Source organism: Fukomys damarensis, unplaced genomic scaffold (assembly GCF_012274545.1).
Source record: "Fukomys damarensis isolate Sample0158 unplaced genomic scaffold, DMR_v1.0_HiC HiC_scaffold_25, whole genome shotgun sequence".
NCBI classification, from domain to species: domain Eukaryota; kingdom Metazoa; phylum Chordata; class Mammalia; order Rodentia; family Bathyergidae; genus Fukomys; species Fukomys damarensis.
The window spans coordinates 2,501,079-2,524,862 of NW_022900937.1; the positions used below are offsets into that span (position 1 = coordinate 2,501,079).

The window sequence follows — 23,784 nt, forward strand, 5'->3', positions numbered from 1 at the left end:
TCCCAGGCGTGCCTGCAAGGTGCCCCCCACTTCTCCAGGCCGCACAGGTCCACAGTGCCTGACCAGGGCCCTGACCCCCAGAGTGGGAGCCAGCCTGCTGCTGAAAGGGCTCCCTCGGGAGTCCCTCTGCTCTGTTCTGCCAACTTGGTGTGCTCGGGACTGTTTCTGGGTCCCAAACTGTCCAGGCAACAGGATTTACACAGACCCTGCTTTCCTGTTCTCCACAGAAGCTCCACTGCCTCTCACCCCTGCCCTGGAAGGTCCATGTTCGTGTCCTGCTACTCTCCCGGCCTTCTGCTTGGAAAGATCACTTTACACAATCATTTTGCCTTTTAAATTTTCCGAAGTGATTTCCTGCCTTTCATTTCTAATATTTCTATTCATGCACCCATTTCAACCTGGCCATTTGTTGCTATGTAATTTCTGTTTGACTTGCTCTCTCTTTTATTTATTCATTCATGTCCAAACTTCTGATTCTTCAGACTGTCCTCCAGGACACCTGTGATTACCTGCTGTTTGTGTGTGAGACTGTAGTGATCAGTTATTTGTTGTATACTTATGAAATGGCACACGAGATAAGGAACGTGGAAACTCTCATGATCTCTTTTATTGGGAAACATCATTTCTACTAAAATTCTTATGTGCTATTAGCTCAGAGACTGTTTATTCACCAGTCACCTGGTGTAAATGCATTATTCCATGGTCTTCACATGACGCTGCGAGGGAGTCAATACCGTGTTTTGCAGTAAGAGAAAATGAGAAAAGGAGATCATACAACCCTGTATTCAGTGCAATGCACCCAGTAATGGCCAAGTCGGGAAATAATCTTTATTGAGTCCAGTCCCAAGCTCCTGCTCTAATTACCATGCAGTGTGTGCCTTAGAGACATTGGCTTATTCTGGAACAGACCCTCAAATCTCAGTAGTAGCTTAAGGCTTTAATGAAGTTTGGAAAGCCACCTACTTCACAAAGCAGTTGCACAGCTCTGGTTACTATTTTCCAACACATACACAGTACGTTTATAATATACTGGAATAAAGAAAATCACCAGCAACTTTCTTTTATATTCTGTCTTTACTGACCTGCTTTTCAGTTTTAACCCTAAATTCCTCAGCCTCCCTTTTTTTGTAATCAAAGCTACAAGGGGGCTGGGGATGTAGCTCAGTGGCACCGCGCCTGCCTCACAAGAGTAAGGTCCTGAGTTTGATCCTGAGTACCAAAAACATAAAACAAAAACTACAAGAGATAATGAAATGAACTCATGTATATAGAGAGCCGCTTAAGGGAACCATCATTTAGTTTTGTATAAAACGTGTCTCCCGTGAAACCTGTCAGTGAGGTGGCTCCGACAGCTTCCAGAGTCCGGTCTCCTGCTGTGGCTGACTCCACTCAGCCCAGCCCGGGGCCCCAGCCCACAGCTCCAGCTGCGCCTGCCTCAGCCTCTGTCCTCCTTCCTGCTCCATTCCAGTGCCTTTGGTTCGTCCCCGCAGAGCCACTCCGCGTCTCTGTGCCTTCAGCTTCTCCTGCTCACGGGCCGCCCCCCACTGCCAGCTCGTGTCGTGTTCAGGGAGTCTGTCCTGGCCCGGGAGTAAGGGTTGACTGCAGTGTCTCACACTTTAACGCGGCCCTGGAGCTCAGCATTCATCTCCCCAGGTGGACCGAGAGCCCTGTCAGGTGGCCGCGTTTCACAGCCGGTGCTCCATACAGGCCCTGCGACATAGAGGAGGCTCAGTGGTTTTTGACTGAGTTGAATATAAAAACTAATGAACAGGGGCAGCCCACTTTCCGGTCCCCCTTCTGTCTCTCTTAGAAGCTTTCTCTCCGTAAAACTGTCCTACTCTAAAACACAACAACAACGAAACTAATGAATAAACCAAGTGAGAGGAGAATGGCCCATGGCCGGAAAATGTCTGCAGACCTCACAGGTCAGTTTTGCTGCCTTTTACACACAGGAGGTGGGATCTGAACAACAGGTGTTTCCGAAGGCCCCGCCCACATCTCACAGGGTAGCGCTCTCTTCGCCACTGTCCTCATTTCTTAGAAATGAGATGTTTACCCTTTAAATAAATAGGCGTTTACATGTTTTTAGAAATGATTGCACAAAAGACATCAATCCCCCGCAGTCTGCCCCTCGGTTTGCACTCTCACACCGTCCCTCTTGCCGCTGTCTGGGCAGCTGTGGAACTTCCTCCTCGAGTGTATTTAGCTGTGGCTGCCTTGATGTCCTGGATAGATGCAGAACGCCGACCTTTCACAGTCATGGACTCTGGGAAGACACGGACCCCGTGAAAGGGGGGTGAGGGCACAGCGCGTGGTTTTCTTTTGACAGAGACAGCCATCGACTTCTGCTTCGCGAGGCTGGTTGTACAGTACAGTGGGGTTCAGCTCCGGTACAGTAAAGGCCCAAGGTCACGCACCCTTGGCAAGCACGCCAGTTCTGCTCTCAACCCTACAGCTGTGCCCTAATGAGTCCTGAACATTCCAACGTGTGGTGTATTTTCAGCCCCCCCTCCACAGCGTGCGCACACGCATGCACACACGCACACACGCGCACACGCACACACACACCTCGCTCCCCTGCCCACCCTAAGCCCCAAGCCCCTCGTCTTTGCCAAGCTTCTCTCGTCTCCATGCCGGGCCATGTGCACTTGGAAAGACAGCGTGGGGAAGAGCTCCTGCAGGGAGCTGAAGCCCTCGGGCTTAACCCGTGACACCTTTCAAGCACTGCCCATCATCCGGGAGCACGCGCAATCCCCTGAACCTCAACTCGCTCAGTGTCTGTAATTACTCCTGGAGACACATGAGACGTTCACAAGAATAAGTGCAATCACCCAGTTTTGCAACAGGAAGACACATTTAATGGTAATGTGATTAGGAAGTCGCTACAGATGTGGTAATCTTGAGCTTTGCTCCCCTGAAACCAGATAATTAAAAGGCCCCTTTTCAAGTGGCCAGAGCCAGCTGAAAGCAGGTGATGGTATCACTCGTGCAGGGGGCTTGGTCCAGGAGTAGGAGTGGGGCTGTTACCAGAGGTGCTAGGCAGAGTCCTGGGACCCGGCAGCACAGCGGGGGCAGACCGTGAGAGGAGGAGGAAGCCAGTCTGTCTGTCTCTGTGTCTCCTCCCACCAGGGCCCGGGCAACACCCGCGGGCAAGTCCCTGCTGCCCCCACCCCGTGCTCCTCTCAGCCCACAGGGCCAGTTGGGCCTAAACACGCACGACCTCTTCGGTTCCCACAGCCACTGTACTGTAAACTGATTGGCATCATTTCACTCCACACCCACCTCTGGGAGTTTCATAACCCTGGCTCTGCTGGTATCTCTGCGTAATGGGCGCCATCCACCTACGGAAGTTTCAGTGGAGCAAACGTTCACACAAACACTCTGAGCCCCTGGAACTTAATTCAGGGAAACTCTCTTGTGAAAAACAAAAACAAAAAAGTACCTCAATTATTTTTAAAAAAATGCGGTCATCAGGATTCTCAGTTATAAGGGGCAGAAACTGAACTCAAGTTGCAGTGAAGGAGTCCATGGCCAGGAAAGTCAGCACCACACAGCTGGGGCCAGCAGACAGTGGGAGCAGACGTCCTGCTCTTCCCCCCAGCCCTGCTCGCCACTGGGGGACGAAGGGTGACTCCCAGAAATGGCTGCATCGTGTCTTCTCGGCAAGGCAGCTCCTGCAGGAAGCAAGGGGTTGCTCTTTTCAGCAGCAACAGTTTGGCATCTTTATTCCGAAGGGATCAGGTGTTCACCTGTGGATCAGTCCACGGGAATAGAGGGATGGGGGCTGCTGATTGGCCACACCCAGGCCACGTAGCCAAGAGACAGGGTCAGAATCTGAACGACTATTGCCAAAAGACAGCAGCTGCTGAGGGGAGAGTGTCAGCAAGCCGGGCCCGTGCTGAGCAGCTGCAGGTCCTCTTGCTTTCTAGAGGGGTCCACTCCCCTGGTTCATTGTGCAGTTGGCTGTGTTGGTGCTGCCTAGTGCCCCTGTAACAGTGGTGGCTCCGAACCTGTGGCACACAGGCCACAGCTGGCACACAGAGCCCTGGGTCACCAGGAGCGCCTCTCCCAGCATCACCCCGGAGCAGGCACTTGGGCTTAGCAGCAGCGTTGGAGCTTCATGGTGACTAAGTGGGTTTGAGTTGCAGTCTGGGCACTGGGTCTCTACACGGTTCACCACCACTGCCCTACAGCAAGAATAAAGTAATTCGCCCCTGTGTGGTACACTCCTTCGGTGATTTGGCTTTTTGGTTGTTGTTTTGGGGGTTTGTGTGTATGGATGTTTATGTTTTTTGCAAAACTAGGGATTAAGCCTAGGGCCTTCACACTGAGCTACATCCCCAGACCTTTTCATTATTTTTCTAGATATGTTCTAAGTTGCTAAATTGCCCAAGCTGTGCTCAAACTTGCGATCCTCCCGCCTCAGCCTCCCAGGCAGGTGTCACCACACTGGGGCATCTCTCAGCGTCTCCTCATGTGCCCCTCATGAGTCCATATGAAGTAGATACTATTATTGTCCACACTGCATACACAAGGAAACTGAGGCGAACAGGGCAGGGCCGGTGAGCAGTGCATCCAAGGCTGCGGCCCACGGGCTGCCCAGGATGGCGGTTATCGGCCTGGCTGCCATTTTCTTTGTTTCAGGTCCACACAATTAAACTGGTCGGAGCGTGATCTCAAAGGCGGGGCTGGGGGCTGAAATCCTTTTCTCCCCAGGCCCACATGTGCCAAATGAAATGTGCAGGAGGCCGTGTCCTGGGATGAAGTCCCACCAGCATGGCCCCAAGTTGAGTCTTGGGCACCTAGAGCGCTGGTGACGGGAGGCCCTGCAGCCACCCACACAGCGCGCGGGGCTGTGCTGCACTTCTGTTCTGTAAATGCCATGCATTTTGTTGGTGGTGAGCGTTTCCCCAGAACCTGTGCTCGGTCCGCCTGGCTCACAAATCATTTTCTTTTTGCTTTGCTTTTAAGTCACATAAACACTGCCTGACATAACTGGTCTGAGGGATTTTCCTCCAAGTCACCGAACCCTCAGCTGAGAGCTCAGTGACTGTAGCGAGCGACGGTAATGAGAACATTTCTTCCGTATTTTCCCGTGTGCATTTTTTTCTTGATCCGAACAGAGAGCATGTGAAAAATGACCTCCTCTGTAAAAACTTTCTTCAAATCTCATACAGACAGAACACATTCACTAACTTTGCTGTATCCACACACTCCCTCAGTTATTACTGAGAGAAAATTACAATGAAAGTTTAAATTTTTAAAAATTTAATTACAGTAAAAGACACATGACTACGAATCCCCCGCAGAATCCTACTCCTTCTTTCAGACCCTCATCCCATGGTCCTCTCCGCTGCCTGCAGCAGCTCTGGAGTCCTCTTTCCTGAGGGTCTCTAGTTGCACTGTTGTGGCTGCCTTGATGTCCTAATTTGATCAAAACGTAGACCTTTTGGGATCATTTTCTCTTTGGGGAGGAGCCAGAGTCACACTGTGTCAGATCTGGTGAATGAGGTGGCTGAGAACACAGCATCATAGTTTTAGGAGCCGCCTTTTCATCAGACGGCACTCGGCAGCGCATTCACTGTGTTTTTGATCAAATGTTGTAAAGACACCGAAGAAGACTTTCAAAACTACTTCAGAAAGTGGCAGGAGCGATGCCATAAGAGTGTTCGAAGCAAGCGGGAATATTGTGAGGGGACTAATGGCAATGCGTCTTTTATTACAATAAATTTTATTTAAACTTTCACCGTGTATGGTATTTGGATCGTGTCATCGGCTTACCTGGTGTTTTAACTTCACCATAATTGATTCACCCTTTGCCTGACCGTGCAGTGACGGATTCGATGTGATAGTGATGTTTTTCTAAATGATATTAAAAACGAAATACCTGGAAAGTGCAAATGAAGTGTAATGAGGTGCCTCTGACACTGTCAAAATGAGTGACTTAGCCTGACCCCGAGGCATCCAGCCCTTCCCGGAATTACTGGCCAAAGTGCAACATGATGCAGTCATTTCAGGAAAAATTATTTGTGCCTCTCATAAAATTTTAAAATACACCTCTCCTAAGACCCAGTAGTCACAGTCACAGCTGACAAAGAAAATATATTTACACGAAAAGACTTGTACAAGAACATTCATAGAAGCTTTATTCCTAGGAGCTAAACACTGGAAACGGGCTGAGAACGTACAGAGGCTGGGCCGCCATCACACCCGGGAGGTACTCAGCGGAAAGAGGTGGGTCGCGGGCGTGAGGAATGGGGAGGGCGGGAGGTCGCTGAGTGGAAGCAGGCGTCCCCAAAGTGACCCTTGGGGCTCCACTCCCGTGCGGCTCGGCTCCGGAGCAGGCAAACCTGCGGTGGGAGGTCAGAGGCGAGGTGGGGCTGGGGCTGAAGAAGGGAGCCGGGAGCTCTTCTTGGGAGAGGACAGTATTCTGTAGTTTTGATAGGAGTTGGGCTTAAACAGTGCGTGTATCCATTTTGCCAAACTGAGTAAGTTCCTTATTGGAAAAAAGATCTATGAACAAATACTGAACTCTCATTAACGATTTCCGTGCTAAGAATTTGGGGGAAATGCTAGGTCATCTGCAGTGTGCTGTGAAATGCATTCAAAGTAGGATGGATTAAGGGCTGGATCCAAGGAGGAGGGAAGGTTGGATAAATGACAGAGCATAAAATGCCGACAGTGGAGTCTAGGGTGTTCGCTGTAAAATGCTTTCTGCTTGGCCGTATTTTGAAAATTCTCATAATAAAATGTTTCATCAAAAATAACCGCCTGCCCATTTCCACGCACTGTGGTACGGGGACCGCAAAATGCGTGCTGACCATCGGCGATGCCCTCCGCAGCTGCCGCGGACGCCTGCCTCTCTCCACACCTCCCTCGAGCTGCCAAAGAACCCTGTCCTGGCTCCACATAAGCCTAGGAAGCAGGAGGAAAATTTCGTGGTTTAGGGTTATGTCTGGCTCTCAGCTTTTCATGTCAAAAATCATACATTTTCTCCAGTTTGTCTCAGTTCCAAGCTTTTCTGCAACAAAGGCACAACGGACTGCCGTCTGTCAATGGGCTCTGCTCCTGTTTGGGAAAGTTGCTTAAGGAAAGAGAAAGGCTGGCTTTCTGGAGGCCTTGGTCATCACGCAAGTACGACTCTAATTTAAGGGCAGGGTGGGAAAAATCAAATCCAACATTTATGGAACTTGCGGTTTCCAAAGTGCTGCTCTGTGCCTGTAGCATGGGAGGCCGTTAATGTCCATGGAAAGGGTCCATCGTAGTTTGCTGTTACCGTGTGTTTGAATCTGGTGACAACCCAAATCCACAGTGATTTGCACCAAAGTATTTTTTTCTGACAAATGAGTGATTGTCAGTCATAAGATGTGACTATCCGTCCTAAATGGGGACAGACTGAGAAATCTAGGAAAAACAGAGCGAGCAATATAAAGCAAATTACAACAGCAGACTTGGAGCACAGACCGGATAAACAGAATGAAAAACCTCAGCAGTGGCAATTACTATCTTGGCCCAGGAAAAAATGCCCTAAAGACGAATATTTAGCAGTCTAGGAGATTTCGAACAGCTATCAGCATAGATTAAGTCTGTGGAAGAAAACACAAACTGGCACAGAAGCTTGTGACTTGCTATGGTATCCAAAAAATTCAATGCTCATCAAATACACAAATCTCTCTAATTAGCCAAATATAATTCGTATTCCTGGAACTCTAATTCAAATGCAAGCTTCCATTCTACAAACTATACCATTAAAATTAATAAATAGCTGCTTAGGGAAAACCCACCGTGTTGTTTGCGAGATCATCTGGCATCACATCTAAACAGAGTGGGAGTCAGGACTCTGTGTGCTTGGTGCTCTTCCGGTCACCTGTACAGCGGGTAGGATTTACCAACCACCTGGGGACTATCTACTTTCTGAAAAGCTAGTGATAATAAATTTAAATGTTTTTGAAAAATGAGAATGGTACAAAAAGAAAAATTATCAAGTGAATATTAAGATAAGAGAAATATCTGCTCCAAAACTGCCCGATAAGGGAATAAACCGAACTTCTGGGGCTTTACTAAATAGATACAAATGACGGATACTGTCGTTAAAACCAATAGAAAGGAAGACGAAGAAAAGCGCAGCGGTTCCCGCGGCTTCACACCCTCGGCCTTGACTTGCACCATCTGGCAAAAGCCGGACCTTGGGGAGCAGCGAGGAAGGATCGGATTGCCCCACGCACGGCCAGGCTCCCCCCAGCGCAGCGGCGCAGATCCTCATAGACTCGCGCAGGACTCGTCCTTTTGCTTTCCATGGGCTTTGCAACCCGATCTTTAAAGTGGCCGCCCGGAGCGTGAACTTCCCCAGTCATCTCTGGGAGCACTTGACTTTCTCTGCGTCCAGATCGAATCCACCCCCTGCGGCCGTGCCTCCTAAGGGGACGCAGTGAAGAGGTGGGAAGAAGCCAAGCGTTTGAGAAAATGGATGTGCCGGGATGCTGAGTACCGCGAGACCGCCTGCAACCCCACAAGGGGTCCAGTTAAAAAAAAAAAAACTAGGACCAGTTAAAAAACATCAGGAGCAACTCTAACAATCCACGGCACAGGCACAAGAGGTGCTGCAGGGTTCCTTCCAAAGCCTGTCCGCTAGCGCCGCTTCTCTCCCTTCCCCAGATGCCTCCCTGCCAGGGAGCCCCTCACTACACCCTGCTGCAAACACTCCCATCCCTAGAAACCATCCGCAAAGCCTTGGAGTCAGCTGGAAGCAGGAAAAGAGAACAGGAAAAGAGACCCGGGAGCAAAAGCACGACGCTGCCGTTGCTCCCCACGTTCTCAGCGCACCAAGGACATTGGCATCCTGCCTGGTATGTGCAGTGTGTTCTGTCTGGACTTCTGCGTGTCCCCGTAAATGTCAGAGGCACAACTTGGAAATGACAGTCACACACCAGAGGAAGGACCCTGAGCTCACCTAGAGGCCTGTGCAGAAGGCCCTGCGACCATTCTGAGCGCAGATCCCACCTCGGTGCAGGCCGCTGTGAGCCAAGTCCGGAGCTGGCACAGATAAAGGACCCAGGATGAAGTATTTCTTCTGCGGGGTGCTGAGAGCAAGGCTTTCCTTTCTTTCAAAGTTTCGCTGCCACGAGACAGCCGAATTCAAAACACAAAGACCTGTTTTAAGAGGATAATTCATATTTGGTTCTCTCTTCTGAAATATTGTGACAGGCACAAGGCTCACACAAACACTCGGTTAACTTCACAGTGTGGACGGGGGTTAGAGGAAAGCACAACCATGCCAGTCATGTTGGGAAATGGCCATCTTTCCCACCTCAAAGATAGCACTAGTGCAAGATGCACACATTTCGGTTTCCAGCATTTATGTAAAGCTGATTGATTGGGGTTTTTAGTGAGCCCCACTGTAGGCCTGTGTTAGCATCCTGAGCTATCCAGTCTACCCCAGCACTCACCAGAAGGACCAAGCCCGACGGCCATGTTCATGTCAAGCACACGTGTGCCCTGCCAGTGGCCAACCACCGGGGTCAACCTGGATCCAGGGTGAGCAAAGCCAAAGACTAAGCCGAGGGAATAAAGCTCCCTTTCCCAGAAACGGGAAATTGGAAAGTTGGAAACTGGATCAGATGCCCCTGATTCATTTACTACTCAAAGGTGATCCATACACCAGCAGCACAGCTAGGAATTGTTAAAAATCTTGATTCCCCGTGCTCAATACACTGAACCGTTATTTTAATTCTAATAAGATCATCCCTGCCCCATGATTCTGTGGACATTAAAGTCTGAGATACTGGGAAGAAAAATGAAAGGTTACAGAAAGTTCGGGGCAGACTGGAGCCCTGGTGAGCCAAAGTCACAGGAAAACATGAAATTCGTGGAAAGACCACTTTGCTTTGAGAAGAGGGAGGGCAGGGCAGCCCCTCAGAGACAAGAAGCCCCAGGACGAGGTGCTGAGGAAGCAGACCCAGCTCCGGTGAGGGCCCATGTTTACGTTCCTATCACTCCTCAGGGCCGCGAGCTCCAGTGGGTTTGGGGCTGATCTTTATGATGACCTTTGTGCATCATGTAATTTCTATCAAACTTTAAAAAGCCTGGAAAGTTCAGTGTAAAAGAGGAAATAAACTGTTTAAATAAAAAAGTTCCAAAGATTTGGACCATATCTGGAGTCTGGGGTTCGGTGAACTCCTCACTTTTCAGAGGATGCTGCCACCTTGGAACTGGACGCCATGACCCCTTTGCTGCAGTGTCTGAAGGGCAAGGAAGAACGGGCAGCAGAGGCAGGGAGAGCGTCGGGACTTTGGAAGAAGGCTCTCTGGAAACAGGCTTTGAAATAAGGGGGTGCTATCTGAAATATTTGAAGAAATGGCCAGAGCTGGCCCAGGGGATGGCTATGTAGCCCAGTGTAAGAAAGAATTTCCGCACAACTCCAGGGCACCTCAGCTGCCTTTGGAAGGACCAAGCTCCCTGTGCCTGCAAGGGCAAGCGAGCTGAAGTCAAAGGACCCTCTTCAGAAATGAGGGAGAGGAACCAGCCAGCTTCACGAGGTGGCCCTCAGAGTGGCTGCCTGAGACCTTAGAGCCTGGGCCAGCTTGGCAAAGTCTCCACTCTCTTCTGGACACCAGTGAGTAATGAAGTCCAGATTCTCCCATTGCCTTATGCTCCGAAAACTTTGATGATTTTACAAATATTTGAACAAGAAGATGGTAACAATTCTATGGAATAAAAGGTTGCTTGGAGCCCAAGAAAAATGGAAAGAAATCTAAGATTTTGGAATTAAAAGTGAACAAAGTCGGTCTGAGGTTTATACCATAGTAAAATGTTCTTCAAGGCTGGGAACCTCGAAGACAGATTGTGCAAGTTTCTGCTTCCTACCACCTGGGATCTTGGTTTTCTTTTTAAATTCCTCAAAGTCATCCCTCTTTGGCCACGAATACAGGAAGTACAGACAGCTTCAGTATAATTTCCATCTCAGCACAAACATATGCACTGCTCTGTGAATCTGCTTGCTTCATAATTTAGCAAACTGAAGAGATCCCATAAGGGTTTGAAAAAGCAGCCTTGAAAACTGAAAGTTATGGGGAACACCCGCCCCAATGCCAAAGGTCTGCTTAAATTAATGAAGAGGTAAAAATACAGATGACAGAAAATCAGACCAGCAAAATGTGAGTGCTCCTTTTCATCATAATTATGAAAACCAGTTTTATCATCCCCATCAAAGTAAGTTCTTACACAATTCCAAGTGCTGATTTTTAATGTATTCTATTTTACCCCTTGGGCTTATACAGCCCTTCTTTCCTTAGAGCTTGCTCTTCTTTTTCTTGTACTTCCCAAGCCCTCACCGCCCTCCCGCCCGCCCTGGGGCTGGCTGAACTGTGGGGAAGTCCCTGCCCACAAGTGTCTTGTGCCTCATTGCTCTGTGGACTGTGTGCAGCAGACGCAGCCCCAAACCAGTGAATGCAAGGAATGTGAATCATTCTGCTTGGGAGCCCATGAACTGCTCAGCAGAGCACAGGGATAACTTATTTGTGTGGCCTTTTTCTTTTTTTTTTCTGAGAAGAGAGCTCGTCTTCATTGTCCAGCCCCAAGAGCCGCACGGCCCCGTCCTTTGTAAAACATGAGGAGCACATGTTTCTGTTACCTCCCACCGCTCTGACAGACGTCAGATTCGTGAGTGAAGCCATTCAGAATATATATTTACAAGAGTTTGAGGGGATTACCGCCTGGCTGTGAGCATAAGGCATGTGTAACTGTAGCACATAAGATAAAAACCTCTCTAAGGACAAAGTGTCTATGTACATCTATCAACACACTACAAGAAGACGGATACAAATACGCCTAACAGCTCACTATTACTTCAGATATACATAGCAATAGTTCTCTGAGCAAAGTTCACAATAAACCAATACGGCTTATACTGTGTAGTACAGGAGCATCTGAGGTGCCTACAGACCGTTTGGTATACTTTAGTAATTCCCTCCTGAACTCTACAGGGCATCTCCAGCTGCCCTGAAGACTATGGGGAACGTAATCTACGGAAATAGCAGACGTCCACCTTCTAAGTCATGGGGAACTTGGTCCCAGAGGGGGACGAGTCCCGCCTCAGCCTCCCCAGGTGATTCTGCTCCGTCGCTCCCCCGGCCGCTGTTCTTCGTGAGGCCGACATCCTCGGGGCCCCAGGGTCCCAGGATGAGGGTGCGACCCTGGGTGGTAAGCCTGGATCTCCTCACACTCTGCTCAGGTCAGCCTGAGGTTCCAGTCCATGCAGCAGATGAACTGGGGAATCTTGTTGAGCGCAGAGGAAGAGCAGCTGTGTAGTTCAGGCTCCTGGCTGTCCTCCACCGTGCTGTAGGCCAGGCAGAGCGCCATGAAGGAGTGGGTCCTCCAGTGCTACCAGGGGAAGAGGCTGGCCTGGCTGAAGTAGGCGATGACCATGGCCAGGAGGCTCCTGTCAGAGCCCTTTGGGTTTACGTCCCAGGCCAGGAATCCTCTGATGTCAGGGTCCTCGAGCAGCCTGGTGAAGGCCTCATGGTGCTCAGGCAGCACCGAGAACACCCTTAGTCTTCCTCTTGAGGCCACAGGGCTTCTCCACAACACCTATGTGGGCCAGAGGCACAGGGCCTAGCAGTCACGATGGTACCTGCTGCCCTTTCCCACAGGCACAGGATCCTCCCTCCACCTCTTGGAGGTGGGAGCCTAATGTCTTGCGGGCTACATCCATGCGCCTGGAAAGCCCCTTCCTCATCCTTCTTAGCCCCCGGTGATCACTCCCTCCCCCACTCAGGCCCACAGGACTGAAGTGAGAGGCTGGGGTTTCCCCCAGGGCTGTCACAACCCCTAGGGACTCTCCTGCTCCATCTCTGATTCTGAATTTTCAAGTGAGGCATCCTTTTACTTCTTCTGGACAGGTCATGGAGGTGGGAAGAGGGGTGCTAGACTAGGGACCCCATTGAAGAGGCCCAGCAGGTCCTCCTGCAGCTCCTCCTCAGAACCTGAAGGCCCATCTCTCTCTGCTTCTGAGCACAGACCTGAGGCAGCAGGTGGGGCGGTAGCAGGAGGATGGAAGGCTGGGAGAGTCTCCAGCGGAAGCCAGGAAACAATGCCATCGGTAAAGGCGAAGACTGGAGCTGCTCCAAAGAAGCAGAAGTGAAAAGTGAGCCTGACTTCTTCCTTTCCCTCAATCCTCCTAGGGTGGAGATGAAGTGTAGTTTTACTTGTGCCTGTGGGGAATTACTGAAGACACAAGACCCACCCTGGGGCCTATACCTATAATCCAGCACTCAGGAGGATGAGGCAGGAGGATCACCTTGGGCCAACCTGGGCTTTGTAGTGAGTTGAAGGCCAGTCAGCCTGAGCCATGTACTGAGATGAAGGAAGTAAGGAAGGAAAGCAAGGAAAAGGCAAAGAAAAAAAGGAGACCCAGCCTAGATGTGTCTGACAGCAACCAGCGAGCTTCCTGCCTGCATGAAATAGAAGGGATAAAGAAGGAAGGTTAATTTCTGTTTTTCTGGAGCAGCTCCAGTCTTCACCCTCAACACGGGCATCATCTCCCGGCTTCCATCACGGACACTCAGTCTCCTGATATCGACTCCCAGGGGATGCAAAAGTGAGCTCCGGGCCTTCAACTGGATCCTTCGTATCTCCAGTGCACACAGCCCTTTTGCACCTTTCCACAACTAACAGTGTGGGCAGCCAATCCAAGCCAATCTGTTTGTCTGTTTGAGACAGGGCCTCACTATGTAGTTCCAACTGGATTTGAACTATGTAGCTCAGGCTGGCCTCAAACCTGTGGTAATCCTCCTGCCTCAGCCTCCAGAGCATGCTGGTTTCAAAAGTATGAGCCACCATGCCTGGCTAAGCCAATCTTGTAAATCTTTACATACATATATATCTTGCATTAAATCTGACAAATCTGATTGGGGCACTAGGAGTGACTCTAGAGAAGAACTGTAAAGATGGATTTTTTGAATGGCTTAGTGGTTCTTGTAGTTGGCTTTCTAATTTGGTGAGACCTACAGATGCCCTGGCCTTTCCTTCTGAGGTGATTATTAATTTGCCACCTTTAACCGTCTGAACTAGATCTGTGATTATATAGCAAAGTAGAACTAGGTAATGGTATGCAATACATAAGCCCTCGATGTGGTGACTTTACCTTAAGGGGAGAAGATTTAGAATGGATTAGGGGGGAAATAGAGAAATAGAAGAAGACATTAGAAGCACGGCCAAAGGACAAAGGGAGATCACACAAACTTTGGGAAACTGGTGAAGAAGACAGGAGGGAAAGAAAAAAATAAAAACAAGAACAGAACAACAAAGAAAGTAGAAACTGTGGTCACACTCACTTGTAAAAATAAGAAGAATCAAAATAAAAGAGAACAAGAACAGAAACCAAAAAAGAGGAAAAAAAGAAAAAGAAAAAGATGTCCAATTCAAGGCTTGTCTCTGCTGTCACTGGTAGAAGGCATAGGCAGACAGGTCCAGGTCCCTGTTGTTTAATCCCAGCACTGATGTAAGGTGGGTGCTGGGTAATCCCAGCCAGCCTGCACCTTTACTTCCACCGAAGTTCAGGCTGGTCTCTGGCTATGAGGCTGGGACCCGGGTTTGTCGAGTCTGCCATGGTCTGTGCGCCTCCTGCAGCTTGAAGTCTGATTCTTGACTTGGACTCGGCACCCTCACCGAAATACAGAGTCACTAGATGGAGCCGGTGTACAGCTGTTCCGAGTTCTGAGCTCAGCCGGTCCCTCTCCAAGATGGCTACCGGCCAATCGCCCTCTCCTGGGTGACATCTGAACCCTGATAACTCACCAGCTGCTGCAGTCCGCTCTGTCCACTGCTCCGTTCCACTGGTGTGCTTCCCCACGGAGGCCTCGGGGGTTACCAGTAGTCACCCCGTGTCTGCAGGTTTGACCTGCCCCTTCCACACCATGAGTCCGGACTCTGGAACAAAGCCCCACCCGCCTTGTCCGTCTTTTCCATTGACGTCTCTCTCTCTCTCTCAGCCCTCCCTGTGGACTTCAATTCTCCATTCAGATGCTTCCTGGGCCCCAGGAACCCACTTCCCTCCTTCTCCTCCTCAGTCTGCTGTATCCCAGTGTCAGGACACCAAGTCCTGGAGCTCTGCTGCTCACCACTCTGCCATCTCTCTCTTCCTTCCTTTGGCCTCTATGAGACTGTGAGAAATACCGATACAATAGTTTTTGGTGGGGACTCGTTAAAAACCCAGTGTAGATCCATTTGATCATTCTAATTCAACTTGTGATATGGAAGAAATGTAGTGACTTCATATATGATACTTTGGAATATTTTTGGCAGAGTGGGAAATATAGTGAGGCTTGCTGGTTGCTCTTTGCATGTCTGGACCTATTGTGTTCTTTTTGCTCTTCTTCTCACACATAGCACACAGCAAAGTGAAAATAATGTATGAGTAGTCGGCAGAGAGGCAGCTCTAACACCCCCAAGTACGAACACTGCCAGTCCTGAGAAGCCATGGGGCACTGGTCCTGAAAGCCTCGTCCGGTGCCAAAGATAAAGACTACCCAGTCGGTTTGCCAGTGACTCCCTTGCTTGGCATTATCATTTTACCACCTACATCTGCACCATCAGCAATATATTTGCTTTTATAAACCTTACATAAGAAATATAAAAGTTGCCTTTTTTTTCCTGTTTTAAACCAGATTAAACACTTTTCCAGTTTAACCCATTTTCATGTGTGTAGGCTTAACTTACTTTAATTACCATGCAGTATTCCACATTAAAATAGGCCTCCACATTTATTATTCAAGTCACCATTAATAAATATGTGTGTGGTTCCCAGTTCTGGATATTAGGAACTTTCTTCTTTACACATTGAGTTAACCAGGCATGAGAATTTTTCTAGGATGTCTATCTCAGATTAGAAAGCCTAGGGTGTAAAATCCGAACATGTTCGGCTGAACCAGGTAATACCAAAGTGTGTCAATTAGTACCCCACCAGCAGAGGGGAAGAGCATAGACAGTCCTTGTTCTTACTGAAACCTGGACATAGCTAACTTTAAAATTTTTGCCATTGGCTGGGTGTGAAGTGGCATCTCCTTGTGGCCTCATTTGGTGTTGTCCTGATGACTTGTGTATATTCATTATTCATTTATATCTACCATGAAAAAGATGACTGATAATTTGGTATTTATGTTTCTTCTTCTACTCATTTTTCTATTGTATTGTTTCTTTTGAAAAAAATCTTATAGTTTTATCTTCATTGTGGCATATTTTTAGGTGCAAAAGTTCCTGGCTTTTAATGATAATTTATTGATATTTTCATTTTCTTCCTTACCCCAAAGTTATTAAAATGCACTCAAATTCTTCGCAGAGGTTTACAGTTTTACCTCCTAAATCTAAATTTAAATTTGTATTTATGTACTACATGAAGAATCTGTTTCCTTCTTTACTGAATAGATAACCAGAGCCAGGGAGGTAGCTCAGTGGCACTGCACCTTCCTGGCAAGTGTAAGGTCCTGAGTTCAATTCCCAGTACCGAAACAAAACAAAGCAGAATAGATAACCAATCCTCTCAGCTGTATTTCTTAATAATGCACTTGTTCCATGGAATTATATTCCTCAATCCCCTTTCGAGATTCTCCATATGGGTCTTTTAAATTTTATTCATCTGTCTGTCCTGCAATAATGCCACACTTTGTAGTTACTATTGCTTTATAATAATTTCTGAAATCAGATAAATCAAGTCCTCCTATTTAATTCTTCACAAGTAACTTTCAGTTGTTCATATTCACTTGTATTTGCCTACATATTGGCTCTTTCAGTTGTTTTTCATCTTTTGCTATACTTTAATGATTCTGGTCAGGATCATTTTTACTTGTACCTGCAGAAAAATTCCATTCAGTATCTGTATTTGTGCAGATGCTTCACTGTTTTTAGGTTTTTATTATTAGTGTCTTTGTTTCACTTTCACTTTTGAATATTTTTGTTAAATGTAGAATTCTTGTTCTTTCAATATCTTAAACATATTATTTCTAGTTTTCTCTAGATTCATATCAATCAATCAGTAATTTCTTATTGTTGTACATTTGAAAGTAATATTGCTTATTTCTAACTGCCTTAGTATTTTTCTTCTTTTACCCATATTTATTGTTTGGTTTTAAAGCAGTTCTTAAAACTTGTCAATTTTTATTTTTAGTATTCTTACACATTATCTCTTCAAATACTGCCTTTACCCCCATTCTTTTGTTTTTCCTTTTAGAATTAAAAACACGTTAGAAGCAATTAAAATATATATTAGATTTGTCACATAATGATGTTTTTTCTGTATTTCCAATCCATTTTGTCTTTATGCCTCAATATAGATGTTTTCTAATGATCTATTTTCTAGTAATTTTTTCTTCAGCAGTGTTTAGTGTGATGTTGCCAATTATCTAAATTCTTAGTTTTAATTATTGTATTTTGCAGTTATTTTTAAAGTCTTAAATTTTAAAATGTGTGCTACTAGTGAGTAAACCCAAGGCCTTTGCACTAAGCTACACACCCTAGCCCTTTTTATTTTTGAGATAGAGTCTCAATAAATCACTAAGTTGCTCAAGAGAGAGTGCTGAAATTCTTTTGTTGTTGTTGTTTCTTTTGTTTGTTTGTTTGTTTGTTTTTTGAGACACGGTCTTACTATATAGTTGAGATTGACCTGGAACTCACTATGTAGCCCAGGCTGGTCTCAAACTCACAGCGACTGTCCTGCCTTAGCCCCCCGAGTGCTGGGATTATAGGTGTGTGCCACCATGCCTGGCTCTAAAATTATTTTTCTCACTCTTTAGTGTGTATTCCTCAATATGCACATCTAAATTATTTAGAAACCTATGTCTCATAAATTGGGTAAATGGCTCTCCAACAGGCCTGCTTTTCTGACCTGCTTTAAATTTATTTCTCTTATTCTTTTGGCTAATTGTTTTCTTCCCCTGCATTGCCTGGTAATTTTTAATGGAATGCCAGATGTTGTGTGTAAAACTTTGGAGAAAGCCAGGTGTGGTGGTGCATGCCTATAATCCCAGCACTTGGGAGGCTGAGGCAGGAGGTTTTCCTCAAGTTTGAGGCCAGCCTGGACCACACAGTGAGTTCAAGACCAGCCTGAACTACCCAGAAAGACTCTGTCTCTTAAAGCAAACAAAACAAAACAAAATAAGCTTTGGAGAAATAATCAGAGATTCTGAATGATATTATATTCCTCCAGAAGGGATTCACTTTTGCTGGCAGCAAAATTAAATTAGAGCCAGATCAACTTAATCCTATTTTGGAATGTGTTAATTGCATCTATGTCTCATTGTGAGGACAAGACCATCTCCATACAGCTTGCTTAGGGTGTAGCTCTTCAAAGATCTTATGTGAAAGCTTGGCTAAATTTGCAAGGTTACTCGTCTTCTGCAGGAAATAAATTCTAAATGTTGTCTCCTGGCCATGCAGGATGTCAAAAGCTTTATACAGCTTCTCTTCCCTATTAGTGCAATTCTCTGCGCGTCCTTTTCACCTGTTGTTTACAGATTAGCAAATGCTTAAGGAGAAAAGTGATACAGATTCACCTCTGCAGTCTCAATTCTTTCTCACCGAGAACTTAGCCCCTCAAGTCGTCAGTGCCTTCGTAGCTATCTGATCTCTTCAAGCAGATTTTGTTTGTATTTATCAAATATTTCTAATTATTGTTAGCAGAGATTTTCTGATAAATGTAGACTTATACAACACATTTTTTCTGCCAAGTTTTAAAATTAAAAAGTAGGATCTTTATTAAAATATTAAATTTGTATCTCTGGGAAAAATTGACGACGTTATAGTATTGAGATTTCCTATTCATGAACATGGTATATCTTCTTTTAGGTGACCTAAAATGTCTTTTCGTTTTAAATTTTTTCTGTAATGGACTTGGACACATGATACGTTTATTCCTGGTTACTTCACATTTATATTACTATTATAACTGATACATTTCCACTACATTTTCTAGTCAGTATTACTGATATAATTATTTTGTGTTACTTCTTATAATTTATAACTATTTTGCATTTTCAGTAGGCACCCATAGCATCTGAAAATAATGAGAGTGTAATTTCTTTATTTTTACCCTTAAATATTTTAAATATCTACAGGATGAACTTCCGGAAAAACAATCACAGTCTACCTACTTGGCATAGTACAATGTACCGTGTGGTGTTTCCCTGGCTGGTAGTTACGGAAATCCTGCTGAGTTCCCAGGACAGAGCCCTGCTTCCAGCTGCCTGGGACTGAAGAGCTCATGCTGAAAAAATGCAGAGAAGGGTCTCTCACCTCAGGACTTCACCAGAAGAACAAAGTAAAAGAAGCACAGGAAAACACAGAACTGTGCCTGTCACAGCTACTTAGAGTGAATAGTTTTCACCCAGTTTGCTTATTTTCTTCGGATGGCATATGTTTAAGGATTTATTATGTGGCACCACTATCAACTACCATACAATAATAATTTATTCACATGAAAAGGGAATTAGTCAGAAATCAAAGCTAATAGGTAGAACTGAAACCATGTGGATTAAAATAATTCAGTTTAGTAAGATTCCTGATGTGTCCAAGAGAGGGCCAAAAGCTCATTTCATACGGAGTAAGTGGCATTTATTCAAGCAGAATTCAATCAAGCATTGTATATAATAAGACAATGAGAGTTAGGAAATAAAATATTTAGTCTGGAAAAATGTAAATAAGACATCTTATATGAAAATGCTCTTTTAAAACTTAGATTGGTTTTTTTTGTTTGTTTGTTTTGTTTTGTTTTTTTGAGAAAGGGTCTCACTACATAGTTGAGACTGACCTGGAACTCACATGTAGACCAGGCTAGTCTCAAACTCACAGCAATCCCTCCTACCTCACCCTGCCAAGTGCTGGGATTACAGGCATGTGCCACCACACTCGGCCCATAAATTTAAATATTTAAATAAAGGAGAACATCTCTGATGGAGATTTGAAGATGCAAAGAAGGAAGACATCTCTTCAGGTGATGTATTGAGTAAAGAACACAAAGTGAGTTTTGTCTCTAATCTGCCCAGAGAGCTGTCAAGGAAGTCTGGCCGAGGACTTAAAATGGCCTCAGTCTAGGGTATTGGTCACTAAAAAGCTCAAAGGAAATGGCTTCTCAGCTTCAAAGATAACAATATGTTTTGTTACTGTGGTTTCATTTATTTGGTTATCACTAAAAACCTAAAAGAGACACTGAAATACCAAAATGTAACACAAACCCTTAAGGCTTGAAAAATGCTCACTCTTGGAGGAAAGAGAATTTCACACTCAAGGAAAGAGAAATTAGGGGAAAATATCACTACTGTTTTTTCTGAGGTCGGTTCACTCATCAGAAAAAAAAGATGGGTCTTCTGATCTTCTGGATATCAACTGCAAATTAAAATAAAACTACCAAAACAATCAAAATTAGCTGAAAGAAAGGTGTCCCATGGAATGAATTAATTACCTAATAACCACAAACCTAAAGTCATCTAAGCTATCACCACACCTTTACCAAAATTTCTATCATGTACCCACTTGAAAACCTGTGCTTCAGTTCTTTTCCACTTGGATTTCTAGTATAACCAAAGCCCCAGGAGTTGAGGAGAAATGAAAGAGAAGGATAAGCAAAGGGTCTAGTTCATACCTAAACCGAACCACCCCAAGCCCCAAATGACTCAAACTCTGTATCAGGTGGGTTGGTTATCTGTAGTAACAATATTCTGGCTGCAAGGAAAATATTTACTTAGAATATTATGTGAAATTTCCTTTTACAAAGTTATACTTTTCAATTTTTTTAAAAAAGTAACAGTATGTTATGGTTTGTGTCTAGATGTTGCCAAAGCCTCGTGCAGAGGAGGTGGGACTCTTTCTCAGAGGAGGCTGAATCTGGAATGTGTGATGCTGGGGTTCAGGGCCTGTGGTTATTAAACCACTACCCATGAGTGATCGGCTTGGCCCCGCCCTCATCCGGGTAGTCTCGATGAGATAAAAGGGGCAGAAAGATGCTGGGAATGCTTGTTACCTCTGCTGCCTTGTGCAGGCCGTGTCGATCCTTCTCTGCCAGGCCTGTTTGCCATCCCCTCCTTGCAGCCAGCTTTCTATGGACTGAGCCTCTGTGAACTGTGAGCCACATAAACACCCTCCATGCCAACTTTTGGTGTTGGGCATTCTGTCTCAGCAAGGAGAGGAAAGTAACTAACACGCAGGACAAGCGTGGCAAGTCATGTTGGTTTAGCTCTAACACCCCCTTGGACTGTCCAAGTGTGCAATAAAATGTTGGCATTTATACTGACTTTATTTAAATAATTAGGTGAAACATTGTTATCCATAAGGAAAATAAATCAGGCGATTTATTTACAATCTCATATTTAAACATACGTGAAACTTCTGTGCAAACACACAAAGGAGAATTTACCACATTCCCTGTGAATGCTGAGAGAGAAGGGGCAATAATGACTAAGAAATACGAGGTTTAGGGAAATATTTTTAAAATTAAATGTTTTCATTTGAGGATTTTAAAATACACAAAAAAGTAATCTAATTTTGAAGAAATCGGGCTCTAGGTTACCATACTGTTTATCAATTTATCACAACTCTTTCAAAAAATTATGAGCATGAATGACCGCAGTGAAAAATCAAATGGCTACAAGGTGTTTCAGCAACAACTGTAATATTCCAACCAGTTTTTGAGACTGAGCTAAAAGTTCTCTTGATTCAGATGGAAGAAATTACTCTATCATTGGCCAAACCAGTGTGAATGCTTGCTTTAACCCCAGATTCTTCTGAGGCTGCAGCAAAAAAAACCCAAAAAAGCCCAAATCTCCCTGTACAACAAGCAGCGTGCAGAGCACAGCCGCCTCGTGCTGCCTCTGCGCTCATTGGAGGTTCTGCAGTGGGGGTGCTCGAAAGAAGAAATGAAGCACAGCTATGTGTCCCTCTCCGGCCACTGCATGGGTGATCACCCTTAGAGACTGCAGATCCAGAATCTGCAGCATTCTTCTAGTTTTGAGAGAAAAGACACTGTCCACTGCAGCTTGTTCTTGGCCTTCCTTCTAATTCCAGGTGTCACAGAGCTGGTGAGGTGGAGCTGGGCTCTTGGCTGGCATCATGGGTCAGCTGACTGGAGAGGTCCGGGCTCCTGAACCCCCACAGCGAGCGGCTTTGCCACATAGGAGGGGAGAGGAAAGCTTCGCTCCGTGACCTGGGGACCAGGTCCCTTACTGCTGGACAGTGGGACCCAGCAGCCTTGCTCCGTGCCCATTTCATATATGTGAGGCTCCTGTCTGCACCAAGTCAACTGAGCTGACCCTACAGAAACAGAATTTCCAGTAGTCACACTCATCACTAAGTCCCGCAAAGAGACTGATGATGGTGTCCACAGCACAAGCCTAAAAGAAGAGACACAAAAGGAACTGTTTCCTAAGCTATTCTGAACCGAGTTTTTAAAAACTGAGATAGTCTTGGTTGGCTGAGATGATTCCAAGAACTCTGTGACCCGACCTTGCTCTGGAGTGCTCTGTGCACTTCTGATGTCCCCACCTGGATCACAGACGATCTGGGAGCAGCTCTGGCTTTAAACGCACTGGTACTCCTTTCTCCCAGCATGGTCCTCTGCCCTTCGTGCCAGCTGACATGGGCAAAGGTCGACAGAGATGGCTTTGTGGATCTTCTGCTACAACTGTTTCCAAGGTTTTCCAGGAGCAGAGAAGGGACGGGCTCAGAGCTGAGGCTGACCTCAGCCTCCTTTTCGCTCTACCTCCTGGACCAATGTTTTGGAGTTCACAGCATTTAGAAGACAGCCAGATGTGATCCGAGAAGTACCACTGGTTACAGGGACTCAACGGAGTGGCCCCCAGAAAATGGATCAAATTATAATAGAGTGAACAAAAAAGCAGACATTCAAGCCGGGCACAGTGGTACACTCCAGGAGTCCCAGCCCTCGGGGGACTGAGGGAGGAGGAGCCCAAGTTCAAGGGCAGCCTGGACCACATAGTAAGACCTTGTCTCAAAAAAGTGGACATTTTAATCTATCCCGGAGAGGCAGGCTAACAATAATAAGTCCTAGTTTTTTTCTGAGTGTAAACACGTTCCCGTCAAATCACTGTTCTATTGATGGGCTGGAAGTTATACGTATCTCTATTAAAAGTACCTTTATTAAGAAAAAAGAATATGCTTTTAGCTGCTCAAGGAAAAGTAACTATAAGGTATCTTGTGACTTTCTAGTAGTGCCACCAGTAATACCAAAAACCCGAGCAACTTCTGAAAAATACTAAATTATTTATTTATTCAGGCAAGAGATAAGCTGTTATTTTAATGGTTTCTTTTGTTAGCAGAGGAACTGTTTTTATTGGCTTACAGATTCTCTACGCCTTTCCAAAGGATTATGACACAAAGCTTGTTCCAAAACCCCCTCCAGGCTGTAAAAAAGAACAGTCATGCCAGAGGCCCAAGCCCAAGAGATTTACTGTAATACAACTCCTGGAAAGTCTTCTATCAAAGGATATTTAACTCTATTTCTACCTGAGAAAGACTGAGTTCCCAAGCAGCCCGAGAACCTGGGTTGATTTTATGTTTCTTTGGTGGTGGTGGCCTGGCTGGACTTCACAGACAGCCTGGGATCTGGCTGAGGCCCAGCCCCTGTAAGGCATGAAACTCTGAAATCCCCAGGACAACCCCCAGATCAACCTATATCCACAGGAACACTTCCCACTAGAACAGGGACACGCTTTCTCAGAGCCACTTATAAACTCCATGTACAGAACTGTATCTATGTAAATCCCAGCCCCAAGAAAGACTTACTCC

General features: G+C 46.0%; 1 protein-coding gene across 7 annotated transcripts in view; it reads right to left on the reverse strand.

Annotated features, from left to right (window-relative positions):
• Positions 1 to 8,950: 8,950 nt before the first annotated feature.
• Positions 8,951 to 23,784, reverse strand: part of Egf (epidermal growth factor) — an 82,931-nt gene continuing 68,097 nt past the window's right edge. For 4 of the 7 annotated variants that reach the window (XM_010641515.3, XM_010641517.3, XM_010641510.3 and 1 more), the window contains one exon: positions 21,556 to 22,290. In XM_010641515.3, the coding sequence (XP_010639817.1) occupies positions 22,088 to 22,290 (203 nt within the window). In that variant the 3' untranslated portion in view covers positions 21,556 to 22,087. Of the gene's footprint in view, positions 9,151 to 19,215; positions 19,253 to 21,555; positions 22,371 to 23,784 lie in introns of those variants that run through there. The other 3 variants (XM_010641512.2, XM_010641514.3, XM_010641513.2) reach the window with 3 other exon arrangements.